At 50.4% G+C, this 19,244-nt stretch overlaps 1 protein-coding gene across 4 annotated transcripts in view; it reads left to right on the top strand.

Moving 5' to 3' along the window:
• Positions 1 to 4,477: 4,477 nt before the first annotated feature.
• The window catches only part of SCAI (suppressor of cancer cell invasion), a 38,107-nt gene continuing 23,340 nt past the window's right edge, over positions 4,478 to 19,244 (top strand). Inside the window, exons 1-4 of one of the 4 annotated variants that reach the window (XM_076071580.1) lie at positions 4,478 to 4,578; positions 8,191 to 8,327; positions 9,765 to 9,860; positions 19,149 to 19,235. In XM_076071580.1, the coding sequence (XP_075927695.1) occupies positions 8,197 to 8,327; positions 9,765 to 9,860; positions 19,149 to 19,235 (314 nt within the window). In that variant the 5' untranslated portion in view covers positions 4,478 to 4,578; positions 8,191 to 8,196. Of the gene's footprint in view, positions 4,579 to 4,902; positions 5,460 to 5,502; positions 5,961 to 8,190; positions 8,328 to 9,764; positions 9,861 to 11,690; positions 19,236 to 19,244 lie in introns of those variants that run through there. The other 3 variants (XM_076071582.1, XM_076071581.1, XM_076071583.1) reach the window with 3 other exon arrangements.

The following is a 19,244-nucleotide window of genomic DNA, read 5'->3' as shown; positions in this document are numbered from 1 at the left end:
CCATCATACCAGGTGATCCCTCCTTGAGACCCTATGGGGGTGCATGCGAGTGTTTAGTGGGGCGTGCGTGCGTTTGTGGTGGGGGGGGGGGGGTGGGAGGAGCGGGTAGCGCCGGCCGAGCTGCTCCGCTGCGGTGGCACCACAGCAGCTGTCATAATATGGTACTTTGCTATGAGTCTACAGTATATGCAAATTGAAAAACATCCTTGAATTTGTAATATATAAAATGCGATTTTTTTATTTACATATTTTAAACATGTCATCTTACACCATGCTCAACAGGAGGGTTGTAACTGCCTTTCTGTATCTAAGGTCGTTAACTTACAGGCAGACCTCGCAGAACGCGGGGGTTTTGTTCATGGAAAATGCCGTGTTGGGCAATACCCAGCTAACTTTCCCGTGCTTTTCCTGCACTCCGACAGTAAAGTTCTCTGCCCGGTTCTTATCTTCGTCTTGGCTGCCCCCAGTCACTGAAGTCCTCTGTTCCATCTTCAACAGACTCTCGATCTGCGTTACCGCCGTCCTATATAGCACGGTATAGTACAATATAGTACAGTACAGCCCCAGTCACAACTTCATTACGATCTGAATCTTTGCAGCGCTTCCAGACTCTTATGGCTCGCTGTCTCTTTAGCCATTGGATCCTCGAGGATTCCACTCTCAGCGCCACGGTGGCAAGATGTTAACTACGTTGCATCGTATGCAGGAAGACGTGGGTTTGATCCCGACCATGAAACCTGCTGTATATTTGGAATTTGAGTGTTCCCTCTCCCTGTAGTCGAGTGGATTTATATCTAGGTCCTACGGTTTTTGCCTCCACATTTATAATCAACATGCTTTTAGAGTATTTGGCTGCTATAGATTTCCACATGACAAGCCACTTAAATTGGGCATTTGTGGCCAGGTCACTTCTGAAAAGAGTTACATCTCAGTTAACTTTACCTAGCAAAATACAAATCGTTTATAGTTTAGTTGATTTAGCCTCCTATGATCCTGGCATCCTCGAGACGAGGTCTCCTCCCTCGCTTTCACAGCGGTCCCCCGTCTTCTTGGTTCTTTCGGTAAGGTTACGTAGAATGGAAATAAAATAATAAAAATAAAACATAAAATAAAATATAAAATAAGAACGGCATTTGAATGCTGGGCATTAACAATACTGCTCACCCTGCATTGGCTGTGGGGGCCTCCTTAACACAGCAAGCGCCACACGATGCCAGCCGCACATCAGCCCCTCATACGCAGAGGCATCGACATCCCCATTATTATCCTCATCTCTGTGACCAACATCAGTCACCTTCATAATTGTGTAGTGTGCTAAATCACATACACTAGTAGGAGGTACTTTATTTTATTCCGCCCTTCACAGCCTTAGGAGATAACTATATACCGGATCGGGACAGCCAACATGCTGCCAGACCCACAGCTTGCAGAGGGCAAAGATCACGATGACGGCATGACGAGTTCCATTCCAGATCCCAGCCACCCCGACTGTGTTCAGGATATAATGAGCCCCATATCCTGAACAGCGTGGCCAGGCTCCGCCCTCGGCCCCACACCTCTCTGGATCCCCCAGAGCAGGGGTCCCCAACCCCAGGGCCGTGGACCGGTACTGATCTGTGGCCTGTTAGGAACCGGGCCGCACACCAGGAGGTGAGCGGTGAGTCCGCGCATGGCCTGCCCATGACTTTATTTACCACTTCTGTCCGCGCCTCTTTCCCACACTGCGCACTTGTCTCAGTCCGTTTTGGTAAGCCCACAAGCTAACCCTAGCCAAAATGAGGAAAAAACAAACGTCGCTGGAGAGCTTCTTTGAAAAGGGGGAAAGACCCAATGATGAACCCCCCCCCCCGTCCGTCCGTGAAAAAATTGTCTTCCATGAAACGGTCCCTTGTGCCAAAAAGGTTGGGGACTGCTGCCCCAGAGGGCTCCGTGCCTTGCCCACAGGTGCAACTGGGAAAACGGGCTGTTACCCCTAATTCTACAGGGTGTTTTAAAACGATTCGCCCGATTTTAAATCGCTATATCTCTGCAACCACGAACTGCCCACTTGGAAGGGCGGGGCATAGAGTTTCAAATGATTACCACTAGATGCCTCTCCCAGCGCACAAACAGCCCCTAGCCTCAGTCATTCGAAAGACACACTGCCTCAACATTGGATAGGTCGCACGGGACCCTAAGACTTGGCGCTACGCTCTTGGCCCCCAAGATCCCCAGACATCATACCCTGTGACTTTTTCTTGTGGGGATACGTCAATGACCGAATTTTTGTGCCACCATTAGCGACTAATCTGGATGACCTCAAAAACAATCCAGGCAGCGGTGACTTCAGTGGAAGAAGACACTTTGAGAGGCGTTTGGGACGAATTCAATTATCGTCTCGATGTTGTCCGTACAGCAGGTGGAGGGCAGATAGAGCGTTTATAAAATGGTTATTAAAACTTGATAACTCATTAAACCGTTTGTATGTTTTTTGTGTAATTGTAACATGTTGCCATCGTGAAATATACTGCTTTGAAATTGGGTGCATCCTTTTAAAACACCCTGTATTGTCTACCAATCTCCCAGCGGCACACGCTACAGTGACACATTCAATGTCACTACAATTGTACCCTACAACTCGTAAAAACAGAAATATAGTATTGTATTTTGATTTAAAGCTTTCGTGACTGCAGTAATTCATATTCTTAGTTTTTTCGGTAAAGTCACGTTAAAGAGAAACAACAAAATAACAAAATATATATAAAACAATAAAAAATTCTCACGACGTTTCGACCATAACTCAAACGGTCATCATCATGATGACCGTTTGAGTTGATGACCGTTTGAGTTATGGTCGAAACGTCGTGAGAATTTTTTATTGTTTTATATATATTTTGTTATTTTGTTGTTTCTCTTTAACGTGACTTTACCGAAAAAACTAAGAATATATATAGTATTGTAGTTAATGTTATCAATCTAATAACCGTAATTATACAATTAAAATGTGATGACAGTTTAAAAAGTAACACATTCTTGGACTGTCAGTTGAACAAATATAAGATGAATACGTTTACTCTAAAGCTTCCCTTACCCATGTCATGGGTGCATTATAAAATGTTAAGGCTTCAAACTCGTGGGGAGGGGGGGTTATTTCACAAGGTGAGATTTGTTTAGAAGGGAACCCTACGTGCCTAACACAATTGACGTTTTCGTTGGAGGCCGTCCATATATGACGTCACACACCTAGGGGGGGAGGTCAGACATTTGTGACGATGTGTGACGAGGGGGTGGGGGTTGAGAAATGTGACGTCACATCAAAATGCGCAACTTTAAATATAGACAACACGTTCTACTTAATTAAATCGACTTTTTTTATAAATGTTTTCTACAATATCAGAGTGCAGCGGCACATTAAATAGGCACTGCAATGACAATAGTTTAAAGCGATTTGAAGCATGTTTTACATTTTTTTTTGGGGGGGGGCAGAGCTTTGTGACGTCATATTTGAGGGGGGTCTTACTTTTTGTGGCGCCGTGTGACGATGGGGGGGGGGGGGTCAAAATCGTCCAAAATCGCGTGACGTCATTTATGGACGGCCCCTTAGGCAACGTCATGATATTATCAGATTTGCATGATTTAGAACCCTCCACCACCCGACACAGCAAACCAAATTAAATCGCTTGCTATCGCACGAATACATTTGGTGTTTGACAACTGTTCAACTCACCTTGGAGTGAGCCGTAAAGCGACGATCACAATCGGCGCGTCGTTAAACGCGTGCGCACGTGACTTTGGAGAATTCTTTGCGGGGCAAATTTGCTCGGATAACTCCGTGGCCCAACCCCGAAAAAGCGACTGGCTACAGGGTGACTGTTGTCATGTTTCGTGATATTACGTCACGCAGAGCTCTTGTGACGATGGCCCTGACACGCATGGAACAGAGGGCCCTGCCAATTCACTTCCAGAATCTTTATTTCGACTGCAGGAGGAATCCGATGGGCTCTGAAGCTTTTTCACAGCTATCCAGTAGTGGCGGATGAGCAAGTTACAAGTTACAATAGCAAACAGTACAAAAAAAACATAGGAGTGCAAAATAGAGATAATGGTAAGCAAGTCACTAAATATAAATAAGAAATTAATTATATAAGTCCGATTTATCAATATTGTGCAAGGCAGCAAAACCAACACCGCCCCAGACAACACCAAGATAACACACAGTAGTCCCTCAGTACAATACTGTAGACGCATCCTTCCCACAATACCAGCCCTCTACACAAAAACAAATCAAGTATATTTTTTGTACACATCCCATCGTCCGGTTTCGACATGCGTTGGCTCATCTTCTTGGTTCTTTCGGTAACGTCACGTAGAATGGAAATAAAATTATAAAAATAAAACATAATAAAATAACATAAGAACCAAGACGATGAATCCCTGCAGTCACGAAAGCTTTAAATCGAAATGTATGCGTTAGCTCATCAGCAGTTTGGTATTTTCCTGATTTTCGAATCGCGCTTTGCATTGTTCCGCGTCGCTCGTCGTAGTCGGCTCGCGCGTGACGTCACTCGCTGACGTTAAGCCAGGAGCTGTGCAACGCGGGTGAGCGGTCGTGGGTTCTGGCGCGCGTGTACGTGTGTGTCTAGGTGTGTACGTGTGTGTCTAGGTGTGTACGTGTGTGTGTATCTGGGTGTGTGTGTGTCGGGGTGTGTACGTGTGTGTGTATCTAGGTGTGTGTGTCGGGGTGTGTACGTGTGTGCGTGTGTCGGGGTGTGTACGTGTGTGCGTGTGTCTGGGTGTGTGTGTGTCGGGGTGTGTGTGTGTCGGGGTGTGTGTGTGTGTCGGGGTGTGTGTGTGTCGGGGTGTGTGTGTGTCGGGGTGGGTGTGTCGGGGTGTGTACGTGTGTGTCGGGGTGTATGTGTGTGTGTCGGGGTGTATACGTGTGTCGGGGTGTGTACGTGTGTGTGTGTGTCGGGGTGTGTACGCGTGTGTTTGTCGGGGTGTGTGTGTGTCGGGCTGTGTACGTGCAGGCGTGTGTTTGTGCGTGTAGGGGGTGTGTGCGTGCAGACGCATGTGGAGGGCTGTGTACGTGCATGTGCGTGTTTGAGCGTGCAGGTGTGTGTGTACGTGTAAGGGAGGTGCGTGTGTTTACGTAGGTGCAGGTGTGCGTGTAGACGCGTGTTCGTGCAGACGCGTGTGTATACGTGCAGGGATGTGTACGGGAAGGCGCGTGTGTGTGCGTCTAGGCTCGTGTGCATGTGTGTATGTGCCAGGGACGTGCTGTCAGGGGAGGCAGAGCCTCACCTGTCATACTCCAATGAAAATAGCTGTTACTAAAAGTAAAAAAAAGAATAATCAAATAAAATAAATATTTTTCTACTGATCTGTGTTATAAATGTCATTTCTGTACGATTCCAATCATTTTTATAGTCAAAATCGCCGAATTTGCGGAGCCCCGCTGCAAATACAGGAAGAGAAGAGAGGTGAGGCAGCAACGAGCTCAGCCTCCCCTCTGTGCAACCCCTCAGTAACTGGATGGAGCGCGGGCAATAAGTGCGTGCCTGTTTCTATCTCAGTATGTCACCTATGTAATGATTGTAGACCCCTTCATTTCATGTCCTCGCATTCCATACTCCAGGTAAAACTTATGTCACGTATTTGTATACAGATATTTATGCTCGCTGGTCTCGTCATGAAACTGCAATGAAAAAGCACCAGGGGAGACAGTCATCACATCTGCCTCACTGAGGGGGACGTATCTAACACGCCCCCCTCGTGTCTAACACGCCCCCTTCGTGTCTAACACGCCCCCCTCGTGTCTAACACGCCCCCCTCGTGTCTAACACGCCCCCCTCGTGTCTAACACGCCCCCCTCGTGTCTAACACGCCCCCCTCAGAGGCCACGCCTCCCTCAGTGTGTGAATCTGGCACTAGCCAGTGCCTCCCCAGCCATTGACCTCACCGCACGTCACTGGTGTGTGAAGGTGTGTATGGGTGCAGACGCATGTTTGTGTGTGCAGGCGCGCGTTTGTGTACGTGAAGGTGCGTGTGTGTGTGCAGGTGTGTGTAAGTGCAACATCGCCACTGGGGAGACAAGGGCGGTCGGGCGTGGTGCTTGTCACTCACCCCCTCGTGTGCCGTGCCGGCCTTCATAGGTGCTCTCTTACAGCACTTGGCCCTGTAGTCTGTGAAGGCTGTAGGGGGGACTTTGATATGTTGTGTGTATGTGCAGGGGTGTGTGCAGCCTCAAATGAGTACCTAGTTAAGTGTGTTAACATCGCCACTGGGGAGACAAAAGCGGCCGGGCGTAGTGCAAACCGCACTTGCCCCAAACATCTGTACAAACTATACGGAGGATCTTTGTGTGCAGATGCGTGTGTGCAGGCGTGTATGTGCACGTGTGAGCACAACGTGTGTTTGCATGTGTGGGACGTGTCTTGTTCCTGCACGTGTGCGTGTGTTTGCACTTGTGTACGTGTGTATGCGTTGACTTTCAGGCCCGTGTCTGTATGTATGTTGAACGTATTTTGCACCGTACGTAGCATAATCGGAGGCGCATGTCGTCGTGTTCCTCCACGCACCACAAGTCACTGCTGTGCGCGACAGAGACGTGGGTGTCCCGGGGAAAGGGAGGAATGATTAATCCATTCATGTTCATGAACACATAGAGACTGACAAATGGATGAGGTCATCGAAGAATATCTTAAGGCTGGACTTAGGCAGGGAGTCGACAAGCACTGACTGCAGGGGGGTCCAGAGAATGAAGGCAGCACAAGTGAAAAAGTACCCGTGCTGGATTATGTGATTCATACATTGTGTGTGTCATTTACAATACATGTATGTGCGTATGTCAGACGGTTTGGTGCATGAGTGTATCATGTGTTAATTCGTTGCTGCACGTGTCCATGAATAATTGTAGTGTTGATGCGTGGCATCATGTGGCGAGGTGAACATGTGTTCGTGTGTGTTTGTCATCCTAATGCACGTGGTCTGGTTTGTGTGCTATACGGATGTCGTGTGAACCCTAATCACCTGCCCATGCATTCAAAAGTAAATCTGTTGATGCGTTCATGCCTGTGTGAATACGTTAGTGAACATGTGTTGGCGAAACAGGCACGTGTGCGGGCACACGGGAACATGCAAAAATGCTTTGTATGATATCACACCATCATAATCTCCACCTATCCTGGAAAGGAATCGGTGCTTTTCCCTCTGTTTTGCACTGAGATATCTGATCGCTCAAGTAATCGATTACTGATTTTATCAGTTCGATAACTCAACTGATCGCATAAGTTGGAGAAAAAAGTTGCACTCTTGTTCCCACATGTGCCGTTGGACGGGAGGTGATGGGTTGTGGCCTTATATCATCGGCATCATCAGCCATGTCACGCTCGCTGTGGCCTATAAGGAGTTTCCCACCATCAGGGGGGAGGCAGGATTTTTGGGCAGCCAACATTTATTTATAAAGGGGCTAGAGTAATTGATTACAAAGGAGTATTCAGTTATGTTTATGTGGTTCCCACACATTTAATTTTTCAGCATTGCAAATGTTTTGGAAACTCATAAAGCAGAAAGCTATAACAACTACCCCTAAACGCAATGACGTGGGTTTGTTGTTGTGTAGGTGATGGCAGAGGAGCTGCTGTTATTTCACAACACTGCACATTTGCCATTTACCTGTGCGAAATGTACAGCTGAAAGGTTTTTTTGCGTGACTTTTCTTGTTGCGCATAGCACAATTTATGATTTTCACATTCTTGCCACATACACATGATTTTTACTATTGTATCGTTATTTTGTTTTGTCTGAGACATATTTACACCCATTAAATCTCCCTTGCTCACGAGACATTTGTCTCAATGGGCTATAAATATAGTTCACATATATCTGTGTATTTGTATTAACTTTACTTGTTAATTTATTTCACCTGGATGATCTCTCGAGATGGAACGCCTCATTTTCTAGGGTGTCCAGTGTTGTTAGTTGACACACACATAGCAAGCACACGATGATATATCCATTTGTATACATAATCCAAGCAATGAAAGGCACCACGGTTTTTTATTTATTTTTTCAGACAAATTATTTCAAATAGAAGGCTCTGCAGGCTGTGTTACGTTTGTTACCATATGCTGCTGCGTGCTAAAGCAATTTGAGGTGAGTACACGGTGTGAATGCTGAGGGAGTTGATTGCTCACGGTGTGTGTGCTCTAGGGCAGGATGAGCGCAATGGTGAGTGGGCAGGGCACGGGGATCGAGACGGCAGAGCCCATGGCAGGTGACGAGAGGCATGCCGTCTCCGAATTTACATACCTCCTTGACAAGTCACGGCAGCTCTTCAACGGCCTACGGTATGCGCTCGTGTGTGGCGCACATCTCCATGTCGGCACACTCGGCAGGCGTGCGCGTAACGATTCACCACTATGGCAGTTAGGGTTAGGCAGACGGACGACATCCACTGGTTGATGCTGTCGATACACAAGGCCAGGTGTGCAAGCTGTGTGACGCACGATGGAAGCTCCATTGTGAGAGTAGAGCCGCGTGTCACCAGCGTACGAATGCACACCGAGACCATGATGACGAGCCGATGACATCGGCAGCCTTGAGGAAGAACACCAGTTCCAGCACACTGCCTTGCACCATGCCGCCACCTGCACCGTTGATTTAGTCGACTGCTGTCTGAAAGCAGAAGTTTGTATTCATCACTATGAATTACTTGATCCATGGCAGCGTGGATCCGTGGATGCAGAAAGCTTTCTGAAGACAGTCGATGAAGTTGCTGTGGTCGACTATGTCAAAAGTAGCTGACAGATCAAGTAAAGTGAGGAGTGTTACATTGCAATGTTCAAACGCCAGGAGAGCGCCTGAGATGACCTTGAGAACTGAAGTCTCTGTTGAGTTGTACCACCTGTAAGCTGACTGAAACCTTTAAAAAAAGGCCATGTTGCTCCAAGAAGGTGACAGACCACTCTCTGGACACCCTTTGACATGAAGGTTAGGTTGCAGATTGGTCTGTAGTTCTCGACATCAGAAGAGTCGGCATTGGCCTCCTTTGGCCGCGGTGTGGCATGTTACTGACTCTGCAATGAGGTGATGCATTGCACGTATTTGTTATGATTGGCTGGAGTTTCAGCAATGTCCCCCTTGTTATAAATTAATGGCAGCAGCTCCAGAAAAAAATGCCTTCAGCACATTTGTTGACAGCGGATCAAGGGCACAGGACGTTTTCAGAGCAAAATACGTCAAATGTAAGGAGCTTGAAAATCAAGCAGCAGACAAAGCATTATGTTCACACATCGAAGCGCGGAGAGTGCAGCTCTGTATCCATAAATTATTAATACAAGTCTATCAAGAAGATTTTTAATCAGCTGAATGTAGAGAGTAACAGAAAATAGGACTGAATCAAGAACTCATCCGTTGGTCGCGCTGCGTCATTGCTGTAAATTTCACATTCTCGTAGGGCTCAGACTACCCATGGGATAACCACTGTTGATTATCTGCAAAATGGTACCCATGTTTTTAGCCCCAGAGGACTGATGGATCGTGTCGATCCCCCATTTGGATGTGAACTCACCATTTTTCACTTGTAAATGGATTGCCCTGCCACAGAGCCACCCAGCCATATGATCCTGAAAATAACCCTGGAATCATGTAGTGTTATGTGGTGTATGCTTCTACCAGTATTGTTTTTGTGATGCTGCCAAATTGTAAAGAATTTGACTGCAGGGGTTTGTTTTGTGACATTTTTTTTATATTGGCAATGTTTCCATTCTGGCTCCACTCTGCAGGGACCTGCCGCAGTATGGACAAAACCACTGGCAACCTCACTTCACGCGCACCTTCGATGTGTACACACGCCTATGGAAACACCAGCAGCAAAACCGGTGCGTCAGCTACAGTGTCCCAAGTAAAGGCACGTGCAGTTACATGAGCGCCGCTTGCATACCTGTGAATATGCTCCTGTTGGCCAAATTTATTGGCGTTGTTGTGTTTGTGCAGACAGTGAGCGGCTGAATATCCCCATGGTTAGCGAGCTCACCTCTAAAGCCAATGTGCAGTCAATACATTTATTCCTGAGTTTGACCATTACTTTTTATGACGTATCAAGAATCGGCGACTTTTTGGGCAATGGCGCATCTTGTGAATGTTCTAATGTTAGCCAAAATGTTCGTATTGGCAATTATATATTCACATATTGAATCAGGGCCATTTCCCGAAACATCGGCTGTGCACAGTGGCGCTTTCACACGCTTCCTTACTTCGACCGTGTGTGTGTGCGTGTCACCAGCAAATGTATTTAAATTCAAATATTAAAGTGTCAAATTAGAATTTGGGCATCGGTCATCTTCACTTGTGGTCCAGAGCCAGTGATGGAAATTATACATTCCCATGGCAGGGCCGAGTCCATCCATACGACAACCCCTGTTGACTTCCATCAAAGTGTTGCTCAGTTCTATCAGGGATGATGGACTAAGTAAACCTCCCGCCAGGATTTGATACCGTACCCTTCTGAATATGAACTTATGGCTTTGCCAACAGTATTACCAGATTGGATGTATATGCAATTAATATACCGTGTATATACAGTAGAGTAGTCCCAAATTTTTCACGCACTTGCTATCCTTTATTTTTGCTGTCCACGAATCGCATCTGGAACCATACACTATTGCATCTGGAGAGAGAGAGAAAGAAAATAATGAGAAAAAGTTATGAGAGAGAATGTGATGCGAGAAATTAATGAGATAAAGTTATGAGATAAGGTAAGTTCATTTATATACTATTAGGCCAATATAATTTTCCATGAAATGTGCTATTCAAGAACATCCCGGAACGTATCCCTCACGAATAACGAAATAATACTGGATATATTTTTTATATATACACAGCATTGTACAGAATGCTCGACTCACATTTGGATAACTGCAGGTTCAAATTTCGTTTGGGGTAAACTGATCCCATTTGTGGCCAGGTGAGAGCCCATACACAACCGGCAACAGTGGTTGTAGTGTGAACAGCCTGTCCCCTGTCATAGGAATATGAACGTTCTGCCAGCGGCTCTGGGTCACTGTGCTTCTGTGAGTTGTGTGTTGCTTTGGATTGACGTAATGTCGTGCCTGTTCGTATCTATGTGTGTGGGCATGTGTTCTGTTGTAAGGACGAGTAAACTTCTTAGGAGGGACACTGTTTATTGTAACTGTTCCTTACACAATCCTTAACATACACAGAGGGATATTCGGTCCCCTCACCCGATATCCTAGGGAGGTACAGCCTCCTAGTTTGGCGGGACTTGCACGTCTACCGCTAACCTCCGTAGACATCGGACATCCGTCGGAGGGCCGATTGCAGAGTTGCCCTGTGTTGCCTGGGGATGGTGAGGAGCGAGGCGAGAGCGTCGTCGTCCAGAGTGGCCGGTAGCGCTCGGAGCGCATGTGCGTCCGACCACCCCACCATTTCTTGGTGGCTCAGGAAGCGACGCTGGAACGCCACCCAGTCGCCACCTTCAGACGCGAATTCCCGGAAGATGGGCAGGCACTGTTGGAGGGCGGACGTTGTCTCCTCCTCGGCTTGCACCGTCTCGAGTCGGAGATCGGTGATTGCTTGGCCGAGTGCGTCTACTATACCCTGTTGGTACAGTGATGATGCGGCTTCCGCGGAGTATCTTGAATTTACAGCGTCGCGCGCTGATGACGCTGCGGGTCGTGATTGGCTCCCAGCGTTCCCAGGATGCCCCTGGCTTCCGCTTCCGGCGGAATCACGTGGTTCATCGGCGGGAAAATCTAAATGTCCGTCTTGGCCAATGGCGGGAACATCTGCCGGCGGGTGATTCGGCCCGCCCGCGACCTCCGAGTTGATTTCGTCGAGAATGGAGGCCGCGGCGTGTAGAAGTTGGGCGAGACGGCTGTGTGCTGCCCGGAGTCCGTCCCTCATGGCAGGAGGAGCGACCGGCTGCTGAACCGGTGGCTGGGCGGTTGTCAACGCGGCAGCATTCTCAGCGGAGCTGGCGGTTCCCGCAGGTGAGGCAGAGTTATCTTCATTCTGGCTTCGCACGTGGGCCGAACTTCTTGTTTCCATTTTCAACCACTTCTGACACCAGTTGTGTTGTAAGGACGAGTAAACTTCTTAAGAGGCACACTCTGTTTATTGTAACTGTTCCTTACACAATCCTTAACACACACAGAGGGATATTCGGTCCCCTCACCCGATACCCTAGGGAGGTACAGCCTCCTAGTTTGGCGGGACTTGCACGTCTACCGCTAACCTCCTAGCTTGGCGGGACTTGCACGTCTACAGCTAACCTTCTTGATACCTAAGGAGGTACAGCCTCCGGACTTGGCGGGACTTACACGTCTACCGCTATCCTAGCCTAGAATCCTCAGGCTTGGACCTAGGGGATGCTATCAGACCCACCGCTGGCCAGGTGGGTCCTGACCACTGGGTATGCCGAGCCTTAGCCCTCAAAAGGGCTGGAAGGCTGGTCCAGGGTCCTAGCTAGTCTTCAGCCCAGTCTTCGGTCTTCGTGTAGGGAGAGAACTCCCCGAGCTCTGTTGGGTCACCCTTCTTATACTTGTTCGTGGCCAGGTATAACCAATCACATTCCCACGTGGAACTGGCTGATTAGTTCTCCCTAAACTGTGGCTACGATCCACTTCACCTCGTCTGACCCCAACCGTTATGTACCCCGAGGTAACGCTGCACTGCCCCCTTGATACCTGGTGGCAATGCAGGTTACCGAACAGTGCGTGGTTAACACCTCTACATCACTCCCTCCTTCGGAAGCTCCAGCCGTCCTGGCTGCAACAATGCGAAACACCGAAATGCAATGACGGAAGAATTGTGTGTGCTTCACGAACAACAAGAACAAGAACAAGAGAAAAAAACATATAAATACCCCCCTAACAACATAACGTATATACATGCAAGAGAGCATCATAACAGCCGATGAGATTTAGCGCACGTGTGTTTCGCGGGGCCATCGTAGGGGATGGTTGGCTTCGTCGGAGGCACAAGAGGAGGATGAACAAGAACATCCGGTGGAACTTTAAGCATCTCAACGGGGACACCTGACGCTCCATGGTCCATCGAGGCCGAACGTGGCCTGCATGGAGCTGTCACTCCCGTGTCATCTGCGGGAGGAATGACATGCCTGCACTGTGGGTTAGGCACCAACGGGGCGACATCCGGCTCGTCGGACGCGTCGCACACTCTGCCCCCGTGTCGTGTGTGTGTTGTGGAGGGACGTGTGGCGTGACGAAGGGTTTCAACCAAGAGGGATGAACGAACCAGCGACGCCATCCCCAGCGAATTTTAATACATTGGGGACGCAGGACCTCCACCACCTCTACCGGACCCCGCCATGGCCTGTGGAGTTTTGCCGAGATGGACACCGGCACCTGGGGGCAGTGAAGCCATGCCCTGTCTCCCGGTGCCCACCGATGCGTGGACGTCCGAGGGTCACGCAGTCGCAAATTCGCTCGTTGGCGGGAAGCCGAATTTTCAATGGCAGCCTCCCATGCCTCGGCCAACTTATGGAGGTTGAATCGCAAGTGGTCAACGAGCTTTGATTTTTGCAGTGGCTGTTCGATTTCCAGCCGAACGTCGGCGGGAGGAAAGGCATCCCTGCCGTACATTAAAAAGAACGGGGAAAATCCCGTCGCCGCGTGAGGTACCATGCGGTACGCGGCGAGGACCCCCGGAACCTGCAATTCCCAATCGAGGTGGGATTCATCGACCTGATAGCATAACATAGCAGTGAGAGTTCTATGCAGGCACTCCATACCGTAGGTTTGGGGATGGTAGGGTGAAGTGCGCACTTTCTTTGTGCCCAACAGGCAGCAAACCTCATTCAGCAGGACTCCTGAAAAATGTATTTCCTGATCGGTCATCAACCGTTCTGGTGCGCCCTTGTCCAGGACGTAGCCCTGAACAAAGGCGTCCACAACGGCCGCTGCCGACTGGTTGGGGAGGGCCCAGGCCATAGTCCACCGCGTAAAATACTCCACCCCAACCAGAAGGTACTTATTACCCCGTGGCATAGTAGGAAAAGGGCCCAAAATATCGAGAGCCACCAACTCGTTTATACGAGACACCGAAATGGGTTGCAGGGGTGGACATGCCAGTCTAGCCGATGGTTTACGTTGCGCGCAGTGGGTGCACCCCAGCAGAATGTCAGATACATCGCGCAACATGCCCGGCCAGAAACACTGCAACCGCAACAACTCAATAGTTTTATGGACACCCAGGTGTAATAACCGCTCGTGCGCTGCCCATACGGCTTTACATCGCAAGGCGGAGGGCACGACAATTTTGTGTTGACATGACTCAGCATCCCAATGCATCAGTAACCCACGCTTCATAAATTAATTAAATTTCTCCTGATGCGGAGCCGCATTATTCGCGTGACGACGCAACCGCAACAACGACATGTTGTCGTTCTGGTGCCGACCCCATTCGGCCAAATTCAGCCCCAGCAAGTCGTCAGCGGCCGTTGGATCCGCATGATCTGACATCGGCGCTGAGGCAACGGGAAGCGCGGCGGACATCGTTTTGAGAGGCGCGACCTGCACAGGTGGTTTACAACAGCCCGAGCCCAAAAAGCACGCACATTTTTGAGCCGGCGGGAGCCGAGACAACGCATCAGCATTTGTGTGTTGTGCACCCTTACAGTAAGTAACGTTGAAATCATAGTCCTGAAGGACTTCGAGCCACCGAGAAAGCTGGCCGGATGGTTGGTCAACCCGCAGAGCCTACTGTAATGCCGAATGATCATATCGCACGGTAAAATGCTGACCATACAGGTACGGCTTGTATTGCTGAATAAAAAAAACAATGGCCAACAGCTCACGTCGGGTAACACAGTATCTTTGTTCAGCAGGAGACAAGACTCTGCTACCACAGGTAACGACCCTTTCAATGCCATCAACTTTTTGGGACAGAGCACCCCCAATGCCCGTATTGCTAGCGTCGGTGTCCAACACGAATGATACGGAAAAATCGGGGTATGCAAGGAGTCGAACGCGGCCTGTTCTGCGTCCCCCCAATGAAACGCCACCCCTTTTGACGTAAGGGCATGGAGCGGCTTGGCAATCGTCGCGAAGCCAGCAACAAAACGGCAGTAGTACGACGCAAAACCAATAAAACTACGAACATCGCCCACAGATGTAGAGGTCGGCCATTGTTGAACACATTTGTTTTTTTCAGGGTCGGTAGAGATTCCCGAGCGGCTAACTATGTGGCCCAGATAGCGCACAGACTCACGCAGAAGGTGACACTTCTGCGGCTTGAATTTTAAGTTAGTGGCCCCCATTTTCAAGAAGACAGCACGCAACCGTTCGATGTGTTCGCCGAACGTGCGGCTAAAGACGATGACGTCGTCAAGATAAATGAGACATAAGTCCCACTGGAGCCCAGCGAGGACCAGCTCCATGAGCCTCTGGAACATCGCTGGGGCCGAGTGGAGACCCATGGGCAATCTATTAGACTCGAAAAGGCCCTGTGGTGTCCAAAAAGCAGTCTTAGGTTTTGACGCTTCGTCGAGGGGGAGTTGCCAAAACCCCGACAGAAGGTCCAAAGTGGAGAAATAGTGCGCCCCTGCCAGGGCATCCAATGACTCGTCCATACGAGGGAGAGGGTAGGCGTCAGCTACCGAGATTTTATTTAGGCGCCGAAAATCAACGCAAAAACGAAGACTGCCATCGTGCTTTTTGACCAGCACTATTGGAACACCCCAGGGACTAGTGGAGGGAGAAATGATATCGGCCTCCAGCATGTCATCCACAGCCGATTTAACATGCTATTTCTCCGCCGGGCTAAGCCGAAACGGGTTTTGTCGAATTGGGGCAGCGTCACCAGTATCAATGTGGTGACGCAGTAGCTTGGTGCAGCCAATATCAAATTTAGATTTACTGAATACATCGGAAAATTATCGCCGAAGAGCGCGCAATTTAATTCGCTGCGAACGAGACAGATCACCCGTGTCTGCAGAGCACGTCCAACCATTTCTCATCCGATTCAGAAGGAGGTGGGACCTGCGGTGTGTCACGCACGTGTCCCGCGACTCCGGTCCCCAGCGGCACCGGGGTCGCGTGAGCGAGCACAGTTCCTTGCGGAATGACGGTTGTGGACAATCCGACATTCAAAACCTGCAAGAATGGCTCCCTGTCAGCTGCTACAAGGGTCTGTGCAGCCACCAAATCTAACCCCTTAGCAGCTGTGTTTGAAGGCCCCAGCAAAATGCCATGTGCCGAGGCATCCGGGGCTAGCGGTTTTTTTAGTCGCAAGGGCACGAGCATTTGTGTCCCTGGCGGAATGCGGACTGTGCTCGCGACGAACGCCTGCACCGAGGCATTTGCCATGCACAGATGTGAGGGTGTGGGCAAGAACGACAGAAGTTCGATGCAGCCTTGATCTACAAGGATCTTAATAGGCATTTTCACGAGAAAATAGTGCCTAACAAACACGGCACGGCGAGGGAAGAAGAGACCAAAATAGGCCCTGCCAATTTAATGTCACCAATCGAAATTTGCGCACGACTTTGCCCAATAATGCCCAGCGAACTTCCATTAGCGGCGAAACACGGGATAGAAACCCGTTTCAAGGGGCGGCATTGTACGGGCAGTATATTATAAATTAAAGCAGAAATTATCGTAGCCGACGCACCAGTATCGACCAACACACGAAATTCCACACCCTCGATTGATCCGACAACCACGGATGAACCTGCCGTCGCCGCGACTACCCTATGGGCCAACTCAGACCACTGCCCAGGTCCAAGTGGCCATGAAGAACCCCCGGAACACCCCCCATCACACGCCGAATCGCGAGCCTTGCCTATGGTGCGTTGAGGTGTGTATGGTGTGAATGGGGGCCGAACGTGAGAGGCGTTGCGACTTGCCTGACTGTGCCACGATGTCGTGGGCGCCCTGTAGTCCTGGCCTCGGGATCCGGAGGGGCATCGTCGAGGTGCACGGCAGTCGGAGATGTGGCCTCGTCGGCCACAGTTGAAACACGTTATGTCACCGCGTGGAGGAGGCCGTCCCCGCTGCTGGTCGTCGCGGCGACCAGTGTGGTCGGACGATCGCCGGCCCGTTGACCTGGTAGCCATGAAGGCCCGGTCGGGGGAGAACTCAGTGTCCCTGCTGGCAGGCTCCGACGTCGAAGCCGAGGCGGCGATGGTCGATTCCATGTGGAGCAGCAGATGTGCGTGGATGCTCCGAGCGGCTCATAGCGAGCACATACTGTCGTCGTCCACCGCTTGGATGATGATGCGCAGCTCGCGCGCCAGCTCCAGCATCTTCTGGAGAACGATAGCGTCGATGGCCTCGTCGTCCATGCGGGGGTAACCCGCTCTTGCCATCGCGAGTAGGGTGGTCCGGAACGCCAACGGAGACTCCTTAGGGCGGCGTCGCCTGTCGTAGAATCGGCTGCGGACGTCGGACGGAGGCCTGTAGACGTTGGACATCCGTCGGAGGGCCAATTGCAGAGTTGCCCTGTGTTGCCTGGGGATGGTGAGGAGCGAGGCGAGAGCGTCGTCGTCCAGAGTGGCCGGTAGCGCTCGGAGCGCCTGTGCGTCCAACCACCCCACCATTTCTTGGTGGCTCAGGAAGCGACGCTGGAACGCCGCCTAGTCGCCACCTTGAGACGCGAATTCCCGGAAGATGGGCAGGCGCTGTTGGAGGGCGGACGTTGTCTCCTCCTCGGCTTGCACCGTCTCGAGTCGGAGATCGGTGATTGCTTGGCCGAGTGCGTCTACTGTACCCTGTTGGTACAGTGATGATGCGGCGTCCGCGGAGTATCTTGAATTTACAGCGTCGCGCGCTGATGACGCTGCGGGTCGTGATTGGCCCCCAGCGTTCCCAGGATGCCCCTGGCTTCCGCTTCCGGCGGAATCACGTGGTTCCTCGGCGGGAAAATCTAAATGTCCGTCTTGGCCGATGGCGGGAACATCTGCCGGCGGGTGATTCGGCCCGCCCGCGACCTCCGAGTTGATTTCGTCGAGAATGGAGGCCGCGGCGTGTAGAAGTTGGGCGAGACGGCTGTGTGCTGCCCGGAGTCCGTCCCCCATGGCAGGAGGAGCGACCGGCTGCTGAACCGGTGGCTGGGCGGTTGTCAACGCGGCAGCATTCTCAGCGGAGCTGGCGGTTCCCGCAGGTGAGGCAAAGTTATCTTCATTCTGGCTTCGCACGTAGGCCGAAATTCTCGTTTCCATTTTCAACCACTTCTGACACCAGTTGTTGTGTTGTAAGGACGAGTAAACTTCTTAGGAGGCACACTCTGTTTATTGTAACTGTTCCTTACACAATCCTTAACACACACAGAGGGATATTCGGTCCCCTCACCCGATACCCTAGGGAGGTACAGCCTCCTAGTTTGGCGGGACTTGCACGTCTACCGTTAACCTCCTAGCTTGGCGGGACTTGCACATCTACCGCTAACCTCCTTGATACCTAAGGAGGTACAGCCTCCGGACTTGGCGGGACTGACACGTCTACCGCTATCCTAGCCTAGAGTCCTCAGGCTTGGACCTAGGGGAGGCTATCTGACCCACCGCTGGCCCGGTGGGTCCTGCCCACTGGGTATGCCGAGCCTTAGCCCTCAAAAGGGCTGGAAGGCTGGTCCAGGGTCCTAGCTAGTCTTCAGCCCAGTCTTCGGTCTTCGTGTAGGGAGAGAACTCCCCGAGCTCTGTTGGGTCACCCTTCTTATACTCGTTCGTGGCCAGGTATAACCAATCACACATTCCCACGTGGAACTGGCTGATTGGTTCTCCCTAAACTGTGGCTACGATCCACTTCACCTCGTCTCACTCCAACCGTTATGTACCCCGAGGTAAAGCTGCACTGCCCCCTTGATACCTGGTGGCAATGCAGGTTAACACCTCTACACATGTATGGGGAACGGTAGGTTCATGGTTAGCACGCTGCGCTATGAACCCGGCAACACGAGTTAGATTCCCGCTCATGTTTAACACCAGTAATGATTATTTTAACTGGTCCTCGGGCTCTCCTAGGTGGACTGAGTCCCTGGTGAAATGTGCTGGCTACTCACTCCCCCGTGTGCCATTCCGAGCTTCATAGGTGCTCACTAAGATCACTTTCTCCATTTGTCTGCAAAGGCTATACGGGGGAACTTTGACTGTGCATGCATGTGTGTGTACCTGTCCGCATGTGTGTGTGCAGACAGTTGTTGGATGCACGGTTTGGCCTGAAGCGATGGCAGATTGGGGAGATTGCTTCCAAGATCGGGCAACTCTACTATCACTACTAGTAACCATG

This window comes from Petromyzon marinus, chromosome 33 (genome assembly GCF_048934315.1).
Source record: "Petromyzon marinus isolate PM22_M1 ecotype Great Lakes invasive population chromosome 33, UKy_Petmar_22M1.pri1.0, whole genome shotgun sequence".
Taxonomy (NCBI): Eukaryota; Metazoa; Chordata; class Hyperoartia; order Petromyzontiformes; family Petromyzontidae; genus Petromyzon; species Petromyzon marinus.
This window is presented reverse-complemented; position numbering and strand designations above follow the sequence as displayed.